The sequence below is a fragment of the Centropristis striata genome, chromosome 22 (genome assembly GCF_030273125.1).
Source record: "Centropristis striata isolate RG_2023a ecotype Rhode Island chromosome 22, C.striata_1.0, whole genome shotgun sequence".
NCBI classification, from domain to species: Eukaryota; Metazoa; Chordata; class Actinopteri; order Perciformes; family Serranidae; genus Centropristis; species Centropristis striata.
Genome location: NC_081538.1, coordinates 31,056,840 through 31,076,155, shown reverse-complemented (window position 1 = coordinate 31,076,155; position 19,316 = coordinate 31,056,840). Strand labels below are relative to the sequence as shown.

Below are 19,316 nucleotides of genomic sequence, written 5' to 3'. Positions count from 1 at the left end.
AAGTAGGATTATTTGACTCCAGAAACACTGGATCCTACATTTCCCATCATGCAGCTGGACAGTGTGTCAGCTGTGAAGAGTTGGTCCCACAGCGCTCCCTGCTGGACAAACTGTGGAACAACAACATTCATCTTCTGCTTTTTCTTTGACTTGATCTGCAACATTCACAGCAGCAGGAATATAAATATATTTTATTCATCATATTTATTCATTATTATATATGAACGATCAGGCTCCACTTCAGAAACATAACTAAATGTTTTCATTACAAATAAAACATAAATGCAAAAATAAGTATTTATTTATTCACATTTTGTACTTTATACTCTTATTATGTACTTATTATTTTCTTCATAAATTTTTAATTAATAAAAAATGAATTGATAATACATTCATTTAAATTACAATTAAGTACATAAGTGCAAGATAAAATACTTTAATATAAATAAATGTAAAGTAGGGCAGTAGATAAATAGGTGAATTAATAAATATGCAAACAAAACATAGAAATATGTATTTAAATAGAAATTTGTCACATTTTGTCATTATTTCAATGTTCTATGGAACATTTAGTGTCAATGAATTTCTGGAGGTATTTTTCAGTGTATTTGTGGTTGTGTTAGCTTCAGACATGTTGAGCTGCTGTGAAAAGCTCCGGTGTGTTTAATCACATTAACGATGGCTGCACTGGAGCTGAGCTGAGCCATCGTTAGTGTTCTTCACTTCACCTTTTCCTTTCCTTTTTACAATCACACGCTCAGAAACAAGATTAGCAGCATGTGTAGCTACACCACCTCCTCTTTAAGGCCTGTCAGCTCTATAGAGAATGAAATGATCCATTTTAATTCCACTATCTCTGATTTTTTTTATGAAGAAATAGTGATAATAATTGGTTTGTAAAGAGTAATCCAGGCTCTGAGGAGATCTATTTTTGAAACAAGGCTCCTGGTATTAGGGTGGATAATTTTTAAACTTAAGTTGATTCACATATAACAGGAGACAAGATAAGAAGAGCAGGTAAGAAAATAAGGAAATATGAAAAATGAATAGAGAAATAAGCAAAACTGAATTGGGAGAGCGAGTATGGAGTGTTGAGCGAGAGCAACAAACAAAGACAGACTGACAACACGCATACAGTACATACAGACACATAATATCACACGGGTGAAAACATAAAAATAAATGAGTGGCATGTTAATGAAACAGAGCAAAGAGCCAAAGACAGCCTGCTGACTGCTGCAAAGGCTTCATGTAAAAAAAAAAAAAAAAGGAGGGCCCATTTTTCACACGGATGAAAGACTTCAAAAGGTAAAGATAAAGATAGATGGTGCTGCTTCTTGTTCTGGAATGTCTGGAATCTGTTAACTCCTCCCTGTGTTGTGTAACGACAAATACATTTTCAGGAGTAGAATAACTACAGGTTATTTATTTCAGTCCAATAAAACATGAAACCTGGAAAGTTATTGAATCATGTTTGAATGTGAACATAGAAACAGAGGAGAGTGGAAACTGAGGAGCAGGTTTAAACTGAGGATTCAAACACGGAAACAAGAGTATAAGTTGTGGTGCTCCTCATCGTGGAATGTAGAAAAACTTGTTAACTCCTCCCTGTGTTGTGTAACGACAAAGAAACCTGAACATTTTAAAGATGCTCACAGGTGAGTCACAATCACATGGGCTTCGTCTCTCAGCGGTGAAATGGCGCAGAAAGGAGTTCAGCTGGACCGACAGAGCATCTCTTGTTCGATCTGTTTGGATCTACTGAAGGATCCGATGAGTCTTTCCTGTGGACACAACTACTGCATGAAGTGTATTAACAGCCACTGGAATGGAGAGGATCAGAAACCGGTCTACAGCTGCCCTCAGTGCAGGAAGATCTTCCCAACGAGGCCCAAACTGGAGAAAAACACCATGTTAGCAGAATTAGTGGAGCAGATGAAGAAAACTGGCCTCCAAGATGCTCCTGCTGACCACTGCTATGCTGGATCTGGAGATGTGGCCTGTGATTTCTGCAGCGGGAGAAAACTGAAAGCCTTCAAGTCCTGTCTGCAGTGTCTGGCCTCGTACTGTGAGCAACACCTGCAGCCTCATTCTGATGTGGCTTCATTTAAGAAGCACAAGCTGGTGGAGCCCTCCGAGAAGCTGCAGGAGAACATCTGCTCTCGCCACGATGAGGTGATGAAGATGTTCTGCCGGACCGATCGGCAGTCTATCTGTTATCTCTGCTCTGTGGACCAACATAAAGGCCACGACACGGTCTCAGCTGCAGCAGAAAGGAGCGAGAGGCAGAAAGAGCTGGAGGTGAGTCGACTCAACATCCAGCAGAGAATCCAGGACAGAGAGAAAGATGTGAAGCTGCTTCAACAGGAGCTGGAGGCCATCAATCGCTCTGCTGATAAAGCAGTGGAGGACAGTGAGAAGATGTTCACTGAGCTGATCCGTCTCATGCAGAAAAGAAGCTCTGAGGTGAAGCGGCAGGTCAGATCCCAGCAGGAAACTGAAGTGAGTGGAGTCAAAGAGGTGGAGGAGAAGCTGCAGCAGGAGATCAGAGAGCTGAAGAGGAAAGAAGCTGAACTGAAGAAGCTCTCAAACACAGAGGACCACAACCAGTTTCTCCACAGCTACCCCTCACTGTCAGCACTCAGTGAGTCCACATCCAGCATCCAGATCCGTCCTCGCCGCCGCTTTGACCACGTGACAGCGGCCGTGTCACGAGTCAGAGACAAACTGCAGGACGTCCTGAGAGACAAATGGACAGACGTCTCACTGACTGAAGTGGATGTTTTACTGCCGGCAGCAGAGCCAAAGACCAGAGCTGAGTTCTTACAGTATTCACGTCAAATCACTCTGGATCCAAACACAGCACACAAACAGTTGTTATTGTCTGAAGGGAACAGGAAAGTTACAGTAATGAGTCAACAACAGTCTTATTCTGATAATCCAGACAGATTCACTCATTATGAGCAGGTCCTGAGTAGAGAGAGTCTGACTGGACGTTGTTACTGGGAGGTGGAGTGGAGCGGGACAGGAGGAGTTATTGTAGCAGTCTCATACAAGAACATCAGCAGAGCAGGGAGGTCACATGTCTGTCTGTTTGGATCTAATAACAAATCTTGGCTGTTAGATTGTATCAATAACAGTTATAACTTTCAGCACAACAAAGTCCAAACTCCCGTCTCAGGTCCTTGGTCCTCCAGAGTGGGAGTGTACCTGGATCACAGTGCAGGTATTCTGTCCTTCTACAGCGTCTCTAAAACCTTGACCCTCCTCCACAGAGTCCAGACCACATTCACTCAGCCGCTCCACGCTGGAGTTCGTCTTTGGTATGGAGTCTCTGCTGAGTTCTGTAAACTCAAATAATCAGAAGTGATGTAAAGAGCAGCAGGTTAAACTCTCCAGATTTCAGGTTAAATTTAAATGTTGTTCTTCTTTCAGACTGGTGGAAAGAGAACATGTTTCTTTAACTTCACTTTGTTTATTTGCGTCTGTAGATTTCTCCTAAATTCACCAAAAGTTAACATTAGATAAGGCCTCATTTACATATTTAAACAGAAAATTTCACTGTGAAATCTGTGAGTTAAACTTTTTACTTTATTTACCTGCAGTGTCTTTAAAATGTCATGAACTTCACATTATAATTAAATATTTTTTTAATTATAGTCATTTAAAAACATATATTTTAAGTTTTTTTCCACAATTTTCTGTACAATTAGATTTAAATTTAAAAGCATAGATAAACATGAAACGGATTTCACATAAAATTACAAATAAACTAAATTTCTTTTATGACCATAAATCCGCAGTGAGCAACATTAATTAATAAAACATAACTTCATATTGTCATTTCCATTTTTTTATTACCCAGAGAATCAATAGAAACGTAATTATATTTATAATTCAGTAACTTTTCTGCAAGTTGTTATTGTATTGTATATACTATTGTATTTTTTATGTGTGTTATTAACAGCTGGGTTTTTAATTTACAGTACTGTCTGTGAAAATGTGAAGTGAAAAGATAAAAAAAGAACTGAAATTTTCTTTCTATAAGATTTGATGTAAATTTAAAAGTAACCATGAATTTAAACTGATCACATTTCATGTAAAAATACTTAATTAGAAAAACATTACATTATTAGTCTGGACATAAACCCTCATAGCTACATATTTAACTAAAGATAATACATTTTATTTTTTAAAAACAGATGAACAATTGAAAAACTAGAATAGCAGTCACTTTCCTGTAATAAAAATGACAGATAAATATTATTAGCTATTTCTGGCATGATACTTGAAACAAAAGTTGGCCTGTTAATTAACAGATAATATCTCTAATTTTGATTAAAAATGTAGACCTGACAGAGTGTGGCATCGATATCACAGCAGCCTCAGTGTACTCAGGAGTGTTCACACAGGTCTTTAGAGAGGAGAGAGGACTGTACCAGGACAGGGTGTTCTGCTTCGTCCATCTGAGTGTTCAGGAGTTTCTGGCTGCTCTTCATGTCCATCTGACCTTCATCAAGTCTGGAGTCAATCTGATGGAAGAAGAACAAACAACCTCCCGTTTATCAGACACAAACCTAAACGAAAACATCTCTACCAGAGTGCTGTGGACAAGGCCTTACAGAGTCCAAACGGACATCTGGACTTGTTCCTCCGCTTCCTCCTGGGTCTTTCTCTGGAGACCAATCAGTCTCTCCTCAGAGGCCTGCTGACACAGACAGGAAGTAGCTCACAGACCAACAAGAAAACATCCCAGTACACCAAGAAGAAGATCAGTGAGGATCTGTCTGCAGAGAGAAGCATCAACCTGTTTCACTGTCTGAATGAACTGAATGATCGTTCTCTAGTGGAGGAGATCCAACAGTCCCTGAGATCAGGAAGTCTCTCCACAGATAAACTGTCTCCTGCTCAGTGGTCAGCTCTGGTCTTCATCTTACTGTCATCAGAAACAGATCTGGACGTGTTTGACCTGAAGAAATACTCTGCTTCAGAGGAGGCTCTTCTGAGGCTGCTGCCAGTGGTCAAAGCCTCCAACAAAGCTCTGTAGGTGATCGCATCATTATCAAGATTAAATGTAGTTTCCATTGTTTGTCTTTGTTTTCTCATGTTTTGCTGATTCCTCTCCAGGCTGAGTGGCTGTAACCTCTCAGAGAGAAGCTGTGAAGCTCTGTCCTCAGCTCCCAGTCCTCTAGTCTGAGAGACCTGGACCTGAGTAACAACGACCTGCGGGATTCAGGACTGAATCGTTTTTCTGCTGGACTGAAGAGTCCACACTGCAGGCTGGAAACTCTCAGGTCAGAACTGTTTTTAGAAGAAAACCCACTATGTTAACAGTTGTCTGCTTGTTAGCTCCATTAGTGTGTGAGATGTTACAATAATGAACATCTAGCAAGAAAATACTTTTATTTTATTTTCTCAGGTATGGACAGACAGACAGGTGTACACTCCCAGGTGTGGACAGGTGGACAGACAGCAGCTCTCAGTGTGTCTCTGTCTCTAACTGAGTGTCTCTGGTTGATGTTTAATGGTGATATGAAGTTGATTGTGACTGTGTCTCTTCCTGCAGGGTGGACCATGGTGGACTGCAGAGACTGAGACCTGGTGTGAGGAAGTGTGAGTGTGTTTCAGCTTCATTCATCAGAACTCAGCTGTATTTTGTTACAGCACATTTAGACTTTTTATTGACTGAAGCTGGATGAGAAAAACACACAATATTACTGACATGTTGACTCTCATGTTAACTTACTGTTACACTGTGAAACTTTGAATGGTTTTCTTTCAGTAATTGTCAGTAAAGTTGTTAATGAATCAGCAGATGATAACCTGCAGCTGTTTTGTGTCTTGTTCTCTCCATCAGATGTCTGTGAACTGGAACTGGACACAAACACAGTAAACAGAAAACTCAAACTGTCTGACAACAACAGGAAGGTGACAGGAATTCTTGTATTTTTGCCAGTTACATTATGAAGCTTTGTGACTACCAGGGGATGTGACGTGAGCTAGGCAAGATAATAAGACTGACAACAGCAGCAGTGGCAACAATGTAGTAGGAACAATTTTATTATATTTGTGCTAGTTTTTTAGCTTGTTGTAAAGTAGTTTGATGATATGTGTGACTTATTTGAGCTTGTAGTAATTTCAGTTAGTTGTAAGGTCGTTTTAAGCTGCTTCTAAGATATTTGTGCTCTCTGCAAACCAGTTTTGCTAGTTGTATTCTACAACTGAATTAGTCGGTTTCTACTAAGTTAGGCTGGTTGTAAGATAGTTTAAGATAGTTGTAAAATAGTTGATCTAGCATTGAACGTTAGAAATCAATGCAGGGGTTGTTTTGTTCTGTGTATCTATGTTTTGTGTTGTAGATCTGGCTTGTTTTTACATTGTTGCTGGACTGCATTTCTTTTTCTTTTTTGGTTTGTTTTAAAAAAAGAAAAAGACAGATACTGATAAATGCTCATAAGATGTTTTTCTTATCCATGTAACTGTAATAAGGTAACATGTATTTGTTTGTATTTGTCTGGCATAAACATCAATAAAAAAAGAAAGAAAAAAAGAAATCAATGCAGGGAATGTACTGCTGCAACACAGAGTTAGCTAGTGAAGCTAGGTGAGTTATTTTTTTAAGCTAGTTTAATTACTAAACTAGTTGAGCTAGATGTAAGTTAACTGAGCTAGTTTTAGTCTTTTTAAACTAATTTTGGTGGTTGTATGCTACGAGTGGATTAGTTAAGCTTATGCTAAGTTAAGCTAGTTTAAGATAGTTATGAAACAGTTGAGTCAGTTGTTAAATAGTTAAACTAGTTGTAAGTTCATTGAGCTAAATGTAAGGGAGTTTTAGATAGTTATGAAATAGTTGAGCTAGCTTTAAGCTAGTTGCTGACAAATTTAATTGTCAATAATTAGTCTGTGACATCATGGACCTGACGTGGTTTTCCGGAGCTGAGTTTCTGAGGGGTGAGCCGTCTGACATAATTTCTATATTTGCTGAGAGTTGCTTCTGCCCAACAGTGATTTGGAAGCAACAGGTAAACACACAATCTAGCAACATGGCAGCTGATGCAACACCATCACGTCAAAAGTGTTTCACCTTGAACCAGTAAAGAAGAGGCTCGGCTGTAGGATTTGTAAAGCGGACCTCGAGTATCACGGGAGAACGTCGGTCACGCATGAACATTTGAAAAGAAGACACTTGGGACTTGTGGATGATGCCGACTTGTCTTGGTGAGATAATTAGCTTCTCAGCTAGCTAACATCAGCTGTCCATAGACAGAGTTGTCTTTGGCTTTAACCTCTTCCACCTGGGACTCGCCATCGGACGGTTAAAGCTCTCACCTCGCCTTAAAGAACACTACTTCAACCAACCTTGATTTAATTCATACTTTTTAATATTCGCACTTTATCTGTCCTTAATCTTAAATGGACAAAAACTTGATGGTGAATTATTTTTATTACTCGTGGCTAAACCAGCTGTTTTGACATATTTTTGATTGAAGAAGTCATATTTATTTATTTATATTTTATTTTTAGTCTGCACATGCTTAAAAGAACCTCCAGCTACATTTAAAAGCTTGATAGTTAAATAAGAGCCATGAAGTAATTGTGCAGTTAATTATCCAATTAGTCGCCTGATCGTTTCAATAATCAATGAGTATTCGACTATGAAGATAGTCGTTAGTTGCAGCCCGAGTACTAACTAACATTGCATCTGTTTTTCATTTTGGTATTTTGCAGTTGCAGGTGAAGCCATCAGCTCTCAGGCTTTTGTTTAAAAGAATTTGGAAGCAACAAAACTAACAAACCAACTATGTGATCAGGTCAGTGGAAGACCTGCAGATCCTCAGTTCTGTCAGGGAGAAATGACTGTTTTTGTTAATGGAGTCTGGTGGCTTTGAACAGACCACAAACAACTTTCTTCATTTAGGGGCCTATAATAAATGGGGAAATACATTCTCTTTAAAGCGTTTTTTACTTTCATGATCTGTTATTTCCCCCGTTTATATTTATTAAGGATACTATTAATGAGTCTGTCTGTCAGCAAGAAACACTTTTACATCGTTATTGTCATATTTTCATTCAGTCCCATGCGAGGCTGATCATTCCTGAGTGAACGCTTTCATATCAGTTACATCAGTTACAGTCTTTCAGTTGTTCAGACTTGTCTTAAAACTTTTCCTCTCTGCTCGACTGGTTTCCTGTGGGACGTCTCTCTCTCTCTCTCTCTCTCTCTCTCTCCCCTCCCCCTCCCCCTCAGTTGTATTTCACTTTCACTTCCTCCTCCTGTTCTGTTCTGTTGTGACGCAGTTGTTTTTCCTCCGTGTTAATCTCTTGGTAAGTGACTCTTTTCACTGTTGAACACTTTGAGCTGATCTCAGGTCTTTTTGTTTGTATTCCAGCATTTTAATAATAATAATCATTATAAGTTTTTTAAGTTTATTTTAAGTTTATCAATATCCCCCACTGCTCTGACAGCAGCTAACATGCTAACCATTATGGAGCTGATTCAAACTCATATTTATGATGAAACTTCCAATAACACAATACAAGTGTAGCACCACAACCATGTAAAAGTACTTTGTTAGCAAAGTTAAATTTGACTATTTAGGAATTGTGCCCTCTAGTTGATTTTCTGCTGGAGTAATTTGTGAAACATCATGTAGCTTGTGTAAAAACCTGACACCACACGTCCTCTCCGAGGACTTGTTGTATAGCTCAACTAGCAAACAGGAATAGTTTCAACCAGCTGTAAACTAGTTGTTGGCTTGTTGAATAAGCTGAGTACTCAGGCTCACTATTATTTATATGATAATTTGTTGAGCTAACTGAGTTAGATGCTAGTTTTAGACTAGCTGAGCTACCTGTAAGCTAATTGAGCTAATTTTTAACTTGTTCAGTTAGTTTCTAGTTGAGCTGGTTGTAAACCAGTAAGCTGTGAGTCAGTTGTTAACTTGCTGTCAGCTAGTTGTAAAACAGGTGTAACCAAACTGATACTGCTGATTTTAAACTAGTTGTAAGCTAGTTAACTTGGGTGTTAAAAACTTGCTGGGACATATTTGTAAACAAGTTGAGCTAGTAGTAAGCTAATTGATGTAGTTGTTTATGAGTTTAGCTAGCTATAAGCTATTGGCAAGCTGGTAAAATAGTAGGACATTGTAAGTTAGTTGTATACCAGTTGCTAGCTAATTGATTAGCTTGTATCGTTATTGAGTTAATTATAAATCTGCTGAGTTATTTCTAGTGGTTGTAAAGTAGTTAAGCTAGTTTTAAGCTCATTGTAACACCGTTCACTTGTTATTGAGTGAGTTGTAAACAAGCTGTTGAGTGTAAGCTAATTGTTCAACCAGTTTAACTAGTTGTAAGCTAGTAGTATACAACATAAGCTACTTGTAAGCTAACTGAGGTTATAGTTAACTAGTTGAGTTATTTGTAACCACTTACAACACACGCAATATTGTTGTTGTTGTTGTTGTTGTTGTTGCAGTGACAGAGTGAATCTCTCCCTGCAGGTGTGGACTCTGCTATGGATCAGTGTGAGGCCAGAGAGGAGGGAGACCCTCCCTCTGAAACCACTCTGTGTGGGGAACATGGCAGCCAGACCAAAGCTCAGAGGTGAGATGAGGATCTCTAACTGTCCAGGGGCCTCATGTATCAACGCTGCGTACGCACAAAAACATTGCGTACGCTGTTTTTCCCGCACACGCCACATGTATGAAAAGTGAACTTGCCGTGACAATGTGCGGTGGCACCACAAACTTTTGTTTGGGGGAAAGTAGTATCTTTTCTGCTGTATTTAAAAGGTGTTTCATGTCTATACTCAAACTACACACAACTGGCTTTGTGTTTACAGTTTATAGCTTTCGGACATTGAAGGAAAATGCTGTTTTCCATCCTCAATAACCCGTTTTAAATATGAGGGGATAGATGATTTTATTGTTGATCTATTATTGTATTTTAGATTTCACCTGCATACTGCTGCTTACTTGTGCAATGATAGTATGTTGAAGTCTGTATGTTTTTAAAGATTGTATATTTTCTTCAGTCTATAGCCTATATTGTGCTATTTCCACTATTTTTATATACATATATACCGAGTTTCCCTTGGGCGATCAATAAAGTATTTCTGATTCTGATTAATATGAAGCGCACAAATACCACAGATAACCTGCCTCAATTACTGTGTCAAAGTCCAGATCGCCGATTGTTTCCCCTTTGGTTTAACATGGAGATGTTAACGCTGCAGGTCACAGCGATCCATGACCACAGATCCCTCTCCCCGGAGAAAAAATGTGAGTTGGAAATCCTTTCAGAATAAGTCAGGTGTGGTGCATATTTGATCCCGTATGTGATGTTTAATTGGGACAACAAGTTGAGTGTGGCTTAAAAACTGATGGGTAAAAATGATATTGGCAGCATTACGCACTGGCTGCTCTAACGGCTCCTGAAAAAACTAATAACGGTGGAGTTTAGAAGGATCGTGTGTTGAGGGACCTTCTGTCATGGTGCAGGTCTCTGATCCGGCTGGTTAACAGCCACAGTGACATCTTGTTGCTGATCCCAGACCTGAGGTAACAAAAAGTACATTTTCCTGCCTCCTCGGAGATCACCAGGTCCACCTCGCTGCAAGTTGATTTGCCTTTTTTTTTTATAATCAGCGGGCATGCTGGTGATTTATAGTTATTTGCATGTCATGGGCATATTCATTTGCGGGAGGGGCCGGGGCGTGGTTGGTGGCTCGTGCATGTGCGCTCAGTTCCACGCTGGTTGGGATGTTGCATGGAAAGGTGCTGAACCTGGCGTAAGCACAGTTTGATACATGTGAAGGTGAGTTTGTGTACGTACTTCTCTAGTTTTAGGAGTACGCTATCTTTCAGTATGAAAGCTACTCACTCTTTGATACATGAGGCCCCAGGACTCTTCTTCATATAAAATAAAACTGATTATTCAAATAAAATGAGTCAGAATCTTTGATGTGATTACCTTTTAGGAACATTATTAACCACTCTCTTTTTTATTAGAGTGCAGCAGGAGAGACCTGGACCTGAACCTGGACCTGAACCTGAACCTGACCCTGGACCCGAACCCAGCTGTGTGTCCATGAAGAGTGACCGGTCTATGGGTTTTCCTGAGAACTTTAAAGTTGGACAACCTGGATCTGGACCTGAACCCAGCTGTGTGTCCATGAAAAGTTACCGGTCTATGGGTTTTCCTGAGAACTTTAAAGTTGGACAAGCTGCTGATGGAAGGTAAGAATTTAAAACTGAAATTTGTTGATGTCTGACTCGCTCAGAACTTTTGTCGTCAACGTGGCAAAAGATTTATTTTTTTTATTAAATGCAGGATACTTTTAAACTTAATTTAAAAAAATGTATTGTATGAATTCTCTGAACTAACCAAGTCATCGCTGCATGCCAGTGGTTGGTCACAGTCATTGTTGTACAGGTCACTATTAGATCTCATGTCCAGCTCCAAGACTTTGTGATCCGAGTCCTACACAAGTTATTGCACAGCCTTCATCAAATGTAATGAAACTTAAATGTTTAAACTGAGTAGGAGGTACTATAGTACATTTTGACAATCTCTTAAAATAATAGCATAAGTATTTTTACCAGGTTTTTAAGAAAACACAAAGAAACTGATCCAAATTTTGAATATATGATATTTAGGCAAAAAAAACATTTTTGTTAAAAAAAAAAGACTTATGCCTTTGTTTTAGGAAGGCATTTTCAGAAATACATGCTTTTAATTGGATCCATCTGTTGTGTCAACTGCCTTGATCAACTTTACAATACAGAAAAATACCACTGTGATGGTGAAGGCTTTAGTTATACCCGTCTGAACTGTCAGTGTGAAGACATTGTCCAGGAAGAGATTCAACTCACTGAAGTTAAGGATGAACTCACTGATATTACCAGTCATCAATGTGGATTCAGGAGACTTGAGCTATAAAACCTACAAACATGTGATTAGTGAACGACCAGCTCTACTTCCTGAGGCACAGCTGCAGGTCTCACTGCAGACGTATGTCATACTTGTTAAAATAATTTCTTTGTAAAAATCCTTGTCCTGCAATCCATCTCGCTGAGGTGCTCATCCCCAAGTATCTGTTCAGAGGTCTGTCAACAGCTCCATGGAGTTCTTCCTCAGTGAACATGCAGGTTGGGTTGCTAACCTTCCTGCTGCCAGCTGTCCCTCCAGTCATCACCAACCTGTTGTTTGTCTCCAAGTCTGTCTTCAGGCATCACTAGCTAAACCAGACTTGATGGTTTGAGAGATACCTAACTATGCACTTTAACACATCAGTGATGTGATGTGGTGTCTTTGGGTGTTTCAGTTCTCGTCATGGTGGACTCCATCTCCCAGGTGACCCAGCCCACCTTGGTTAGACCCCTGTTGTGTAAAGTTGTCGTGGACCAAGCCTGGACCAGATGAGGGCACTGGTCCCCTGATACAGAAACATATGCACCAATTCTTTCCCCAAAAACTTGATACAAAATGCAGGCGCAAAAGGTACTCAGGAGATGATCAGAGTTTGATGCAGTAGAGTTTATTCTCATACAGAAGACATAAACCAGAGTCAATTGTCCAGACCAGGATTGACTGAAGAATTCTCTGTTGGGCTTTACTTTGTATACCATACAGATTCCTCCTTCACAATTCCTCTTTGGGGGACTACTTGTTGCTCACTGTTCGCAAAAAATAACAACTCATAGGCCCCGGAAACAATGTTGTCATTTCTCCTTCCCCCTATTTGTTATTAGGATGCCTAGCTTTATTTGCGTCATAATACTGTTGCTTGAACCCCTCGCTGAACTCTCAAAGCCTTCACAGAGTGACACCAATATTTCTGATGGGGCCTGCATGTATTTTTTTTAAAGGATCATCATACACCAGCCATATACCAGCCACTCTTCCTCCTGAGCAACAGTTCTGTCATTGTGTCATCATCTCAGATCTCCTTTAGAAAGCGATTTACATATGTATGTCATTAAATGTTCCTACACTTGATGTTCTCTCTGCAGAGTTCAGCAGGAGAGCTCAGAGGGCCTCAGTGGTCAGTCTGCCCCACAGCATCAAACAGACTTGGACTCCATATTTATGGTGTGTGCATGTGCAAACAAAGCTTTCACTATAAACTACAGATTAATGTTTATCTACCATTCATGGTACTGCTCTGTTTGGACCAGCAACCTTCAGACTGACAATTGAATGACATGTGAGCTTTTAACTAAATGTTCAGTTTATCATTCTGTTCCAGCTGCTGGAGGAGAACATCGTCACTTTTGTAAAGAACGAGCTGAAGAAGATCCAGAAAGTTCTGAGTCAAGATTACCCAGAATGCTTAGAGAGTCAGAGGGAGGGTGAGGGGGTTTTGGAGGATGAGGATGAGGAGCAGAGGAGGAGAAGCAGAGAGGAGTTTCTGAAGATCACAATTAACTTCATGAGAAGAATGAAGCAGGAGGAGCTTGCTGACTGTCTAAAGAGCAGTAAGTGGATTTCTTTAAAATGTAACATGATGAAAGATAAAATGGAGGCAACATGGGCAAAGCTTACATTTATAATTGCTGAAGTAAATATGCTGGACACATCTGCATCAGATCAGAAGCTGTTTGTCCTCAACTTATGACCTGAATAAAACTGACACAGGAGCAAAAACTACACAGACACAATTAAATGTTTAGATTCTCTGATTTTCTACAGGATACTCTCGCTGATTTACTTTAATTTGTTCATTCAGGAACCTGTGCTCCAGTGTGCCAAGGTAAACTGAAGTCTAACCTGAAGAATAAGTTCCAGTGTGTGTTTGAGGGGATCTCTAAAGCAGGAAACCCAACCCTTCTGAATCAGATCTATACAGAGCTCTACATCACAGAGGGAGGGACTGCAGAGGTCAATGATGAACATGAGGTCAGACAGATTGAAACAGCATCCAGGAAACCAGACAGACCAGAAACAACAATCAGACAAGAAGACATCTTTAAAGCCTCACCTGGCAGAGGTGAACCAATCAGAACAGTGCTGACAAAGGGAGTGGCTGGCATTGGGAAAACAGTCTTAACACAGAAGTTCACTCTGGACTGGGCTGAAGACAAAACCAACCAGGCCATAATGTTCATATTTCCATTCACCTTCAGAGAGCTGAATGTACTGAAAGAGAAAAAGTTCAGCTTGGTGGAACTTGTTCATCACTTCTTTACTGAAACCAAAGAAGCAGGAATCTGCAGGTTTGAAAAGTTCCATGTTGTGTTGATCTTTGACGGTCTGGATGAGTGTCGACTTCCTTTGGACTTCCACAACACTGAGATCCTGACTGATGTCACAGAGTCCACCTCAGTGGATGTGCTGCTGACAAACCTCATCAGGGGGAAACTGCTTCCTTCTGCTCGCCTCTGGATTACCACACGACCTGCAGCAGCCAATCAGATCCCTGCTGACTGTGTTGACATGGTGACAGAGGTCAGAGGGTTCACTGACCCACAGAAGGAGGAGTACTTCAGGAAGATATTCAGAGAAGAGGAGCAGGCCGGCAGAATCATCTCTCACATCAAGACATCACGAAGCCTCCACATCATGTGCCACATCCCAGTCTTCTGCTGGATCTCTGCTACAGTTCTGGATCTGTTGAAGACCAGAGAGGGAGGAGAGCTGCCCAAGACCCTGACTGAGATGTACATCCACTTCCTGGTGGTTCAGTCCAAAGTGAAGATAATCAAGTACGATGGAGTAGCTGAGACAGATCCACAGTGGAGTCCAGAGAGCAGGAAGATGATTGAGTCTCTGGGAAAACTGGCTTTTGATCAGCTGCAGAAAGGAAACCTGATCTTCTATGACTCAGACCTGACAGAGTGTGGCATCGATATCACAGCAGCCTCAGTGTACTCAGGAGTGTTCACACAGGTCTTTAGAGAGGAGAGAGGACTGTACCAGGACAGGGTGTTCTGCTTCGTCCATCTGAGTGTTCAGGAGTTTCTGGCTGCTCTTCATGTCCATCTGACCTTCATCAAATCTGGAGTCAATCTGATGACAGAAGAACAATCAACCTCCTGGTGGTCTGAGGTGTTCGGGGGCAAATCAACCCATCTCTACCAGAGTGCTGTGGACAAGGCCTTACAGAGTCCAAACGGACACCTGGACTTGTTCCTCCGCTTCCTCCTGGGTCTTTCTCTGGAGACCAATCAGACTCTCCTCAGGGGCCTGCTGACACAGACAGGAAGTAGCTCACAGACCAACAAGAAAACATCCCAGTACATCAAGAAGAAGATCAGAGAGGATCTGTCTCCCGAAAGAAGCATCAACCTGTTCCACTGTCTGAATGAACTGGATGATCGTTCTCTCGTGGAGGAGATCCAAAAGTCCCTGAGATCAGGAAGTCTCTCCACAGATGAACTGTCTCCTGCTCAGTGGTCAGCTCTGGTCTTCATCTTACTGTCATCAGAAACAGATCTGGAAGTGTTTGACCTGAAGAAATACTCTGCTTCAGAGGAGGCTCTTCTGAGGCTGCTGCCAGTGGTCAAAGCCTCCAACAAAGCTTTGTAGGTGCACACATCACTATCCAGATTAAATGTAGTTTCTATTTGTTCTCTCATGTTTTGCTGATTCCTCTCCAGGCTGAGTGGCTGTAACCTCTCAGAGAGAAGCTGTGAAGCTCTGTCCTCAGTCCTCAGCTCCCAGCCCTCTAGTCTGAGAGACCTGGACCTGAGTAACAACGACCTGAAGGATTCAGGTGTGAAGCATTTTTCTGCTGGACTGAAGAGTCCACACTGCAGGCTGGAAACTCTCAGGTCAGAATTAAACTGTTTTTAGAAGTAAACCCACTATGTTAAAGTTATCTGCTTATTAGCTCCATTAGTGTCTTAGACTGTTACAATAATGAACATCTAGCAAGGAAATACTCTTATTTTAGAGAGTTAATGGTTACTGTGTGTGTGTGTGTGTGTGTGTGTGTGTGTGTTTAGTCTGTCAGGCTGTATGATCTCAGAGGAAGGCTGTGCTTCTCTGGCCTCAGCTCTGAGCTCCAACCCCTCCCACCTGAGAGAGCTGGACCTGAGCTACAATCATCCAGGAGACTCAGGAGAGAAACTTCTGTCTGCTGGACTGAAGGATCCACACTGGAGACTGGAGACTCTCAGGTATAGACAGACAAACAGGTGGACATTCAGGTATAGACAGACAGACAGACAGACAGACAGACAGGTGGACACACTCAGGTGTGGACAGGTGGACAGACACCAGCTCTCACTGGCCCTCATTTATCAAATGAGCGTACGTCAGAAAGTGAGCGTAAAGTGGGCGTAAGATGATTTATACACAAGCCTCGGCATTTATCAATTTGGACGTGAGCGGACGGTACGATCAGATCTCGCGTCTGCTCTCAGCTCGTGTACACAAATTTGAGTCAGCGTGAAGTCCACACGTCTGAGTCTGAGAATTGATCTTAGACTATTGTACCGATGCCTGGAGCTGATAAAACTCTGTGGTGTTTTGATTTTTAATGGTGACAAAGCAAAACATGTTTAGACTACATAAGCTATCATTAAACATCATTTAAAATAAATACACCCTGCGATCGTGAAATTCTTTAAACAGAATACTAGCCGAGGATATTAAATGTTATTGTCTTCTGCTGTTTACTGTTATTATTATTATTATTATTATTATTATTATTATCCAGCTCCGACACCGGAGCGTCAGCGCCTCTTTTACCAGCGGTGCTGCCCAAGTAGAAACATTTCCAATCAGCGCTGCTACACGCTCCTCTGACAAGGACATCATTCTTAGTAAATGTAAAGAGGTTAATAATATATCTCCATCATAATAATAGCAACATTCGGATATTATATAGACTATTAGGCTTTATATATCACGATGTATAAATTAATTACTCAAACCTCGCGCGGAGTTTAATAGTCTGCTACTCTGCTGACAGCACCACTGATTTCCTTCCTTTTCACTTTTTATGCTGCCAAACAAAACTAGTTTGTTGTGTTGCAGCTGTTGGACGTCAGCGTTTCACTTTCTGACTCTGAGAAATTCCTCTTCTTTTAGAATTAAAACTTACTTTAAAACATTGTTTACCTCCTTCAACCAAAAAGGTGTGAAAACTTTTAAGTCCGTGCTCCAAATATAAAATATTCACTGAACTTGTTTGAGTTTATAACTATAAGTACTTTTATTTCATAAACCTCGGTTGCTATGTATTTCTTTAATATGTCTATATTGCCCCTATTGTTAATTGTAACGGTGCACTTTGCTAATAAAGTTGACTTTAGGGGGGGGGGGGGATCCTCTTTTTGGCCGTGTTGCGCCCTTCAGTGTCGTAAACTCTGAAGGCGAGTCTTCTGAATCGGGTATATATTATGGCGTGACATTTAAGTGATGCTCGTTTCGAGCCGCCACATTTGTCAACAGCCGATCATTTTTACGCTGTGATTGGAGAGATACGATCGTTTGATAAATCACACGTGAACCCTGTCGTAAGGCGAAATATACACTCAGATCTGCGCTGGTTTCTACGCTCGCTTGATAAATGAGGGCCACTGTGTCTCTGTCTCTGACTGAGTGTCTCTGGTTGATGTTTAATGGTGATATGAAGTTGATTGTGACTGTGTCTCTTCCTGCAGGGTGGACCATGGTGGACTGCAGAGACTGAGACCTGGTGTGAGGAAGTGTGAGTGTGTTTCAGCTTCATTCATCAGAACTCAGCTGCACATGTTACAGCACATTTAGACTTTTTAGTGACTGAAGTTGGATGATGAATTTCTGCAGAGTATATATATATATATATATATATGGATATGTGTATACAGTCATGGCCAAAAATATTGGCACCCCTGCGCTTCTGTCAGATAATGCACCACTTCTCCCAGAAAACCGATGCAAATACAAATACTTTGGTATTCACATGTTTATTTCTTTTGTTTGCATTGGAACAACACAAAAAAAGCTGAGAAAAAAAGCCAAATCTGATCATTCCATGCAGAACTCCAAAAATGGACTGGACAAAATTATTGGCACCTTTTCAAAATTGTAAGAAATAATTGTTTTTCAAGCATGTGATGCTCCTTTAATTTGTAATTAAACTCACCTGTGGCAAGTAACAGGTTCTGTCAATATAGAAATCACACTTGCAGCCAGTTATAATGGATAAAAGTTGATTCAACCTTTGTGTTGTGTGTCTGTGTACCACACTGAGCATGGAGAATAGAAAAAAGAGCAGAGAATTGTCCGAGGATTTGAGAACCAAAATTGTTGAAAAGCATGGACAATCTCAAGGTTACAAGTCCATCTCCAGAGATCTTAATGTTCCTGTGTCTACTGTGCGCAACATCATCAAGAAGTTTACAGCCCATGGCACTGTAGCTAACCTCCCTGGACGTGGACGGAAGAGAAAAATTGATGATAGATTGCAACAAAGGATTGTTCGGATGGTGGATAAAGAACCTTGATCAACTTCCAAACAAATTCAAGCTGACCTGCAGACACAGGGTACCACAGTGTCAACTCGCACTATCCGTCGCAGTCTGAATGAAATGGGACGCTATGGTAGGAGACCCAGGAGGACCCCACTGCTGACACAGAGACACAAAAAATGTCAAAATGTACCTGAGGAAGCCAAAATCCTTCTGGGAGAACGTCCTGTGGACAGATGAGACCAAAGTAGAGCTTTTTTTGTAAAGCACATCATTGTACTGTTTACAGAAAACGAAATGAGGCCTTCAAAGAAAAGAACAGGGTCCCTACGGTCAAACATGGTGGAGGTTCACAGATGTTTTGGGGTTGCTTTGCTGCTTCTGGCACTGGATGCCTTGACTGTGTGCATGGCATCATGAAATCTGAAGACTATCAAAGAATTTTGGGGCGCAATGTAGGGCCCAGTGTCAGAAAGCTGGGTCTCCATCAGAGTTCATGGGTCTTCCAGCAGGTTAATGACCCAAAGCACACTTCAAAAAGCACCGAGAAATGGTTGAAGACAAATCGCTGGAGGGTTCTGAAGTGGCCAGCAATGAGTCCAGATCTAAATCCCATAGAACACCTGTGGAGAGATCTCAAAACAGCAGTTGGGAGAAGTCACCCTTCAAATCTGAGACCTGGAGCAGTTGGCAAAAGAAGAGTGGTCCAAAATTCCAGTAGAGAGGTGTAAGAAACTCATTGATGGTTACAGGAAGCGATTGATTTCAGTTATTTTTTCCAAAGGGTGTGCTACCAAATACTAAGTTTAGGGTGCCAATAATTTTGTCCAGTCCATTTTTGGAGTTCTGTATGGAATGATCAGATTTGGCTTTTTTTTTCTCTGCATTTTTTGTGTTGTTCCAATGCAAACAAAA

General features: G+C 40.8%; 2 protein-coding genes and 1 pseudogene across 3 annotated transcripts in view; all 3 read left to right on the top strand.

The window, feature by feature from the left end:
• The first annotated feature begins 1,315 nt into the window (after positions 1-1,315).
• LOC131960704 (tripartite motif-containing protein 16-like) lies at positions 1,316-3,633 on the top strand. Its single transcript, XM_059325969.1, has one exon. The coding sequence runs from the start codon at positions 1,699-1,701 to the stop codon at positions 3,358-3,360; it is 1,662 nt and encodes a 553-aa protein (XP_059181952.1). The 5' UTR covers positions 1,316-1,698; the 3' UTR covers positions 3,361-3,633.
• Positions 3,634-4,281: 648 nt separating this feature from the next.
• Positions 4,282-5,595, top strand: LOC131960445 (NLR family CARD domain-containing protein 3-like; annotated as a pseudogene).
• A 2,649-nt stretch (positions 5,596-8,244) lies between these two features.
• The window catches only part of LOC131960677 (protein NLRC3-like), a 23,363-nt gene continuing 12,291 nt past the window's right edge, over positions 8,245-19,316 (top strand). For both annotated transcript variants that reach the window (XM_059325941.1, XM_059325940.1), the window contains exons 1-9: positions 8,245-8,325; positions 9,501-9,603; positions 11,010-11,237; positions 13,014-13,092; positions 13,250-13,478; positions 13,730-15,524; positions 15,600-15,773; positions 15,948-16,121; positions 17,613-17,659. In XM_059325941.1, coding sequence (XP_059181924.1) covers positions 9,515-9,603; positions 11,010-11,237; positions 13,014-13,092; positions 13,250-13,478; positions 13,730-15,524; positions 15,600-15,773; positions 15,948-16,121; positions 17,613-17,659 — 2,815 coding nt within the window. In that variant the 5' untranslated portion in view covers positions 8,245-8,325; positions 9,501-9,514. The remainder of the gene's footprint in view (positions 8,326-9,500; positions 9,604-11,009; positions 11,238-13,013; positions 13,093-13,249; positions 13,479-13,729; positions 15,525-15,599; positions 15,774-15,947; positions 16,122-17,612; positions 17,660-19,316) is intronic.

Excerpts from the sequence above, each read along its gene's own strand:
- LOC131960704 (XM_059325969.1), top strand. The coding sequence starts at position 1,699 with ATGGCGCAGAAAGGAGTTCAGCTGGACCGACAGAGCATCTCTTGTTCG.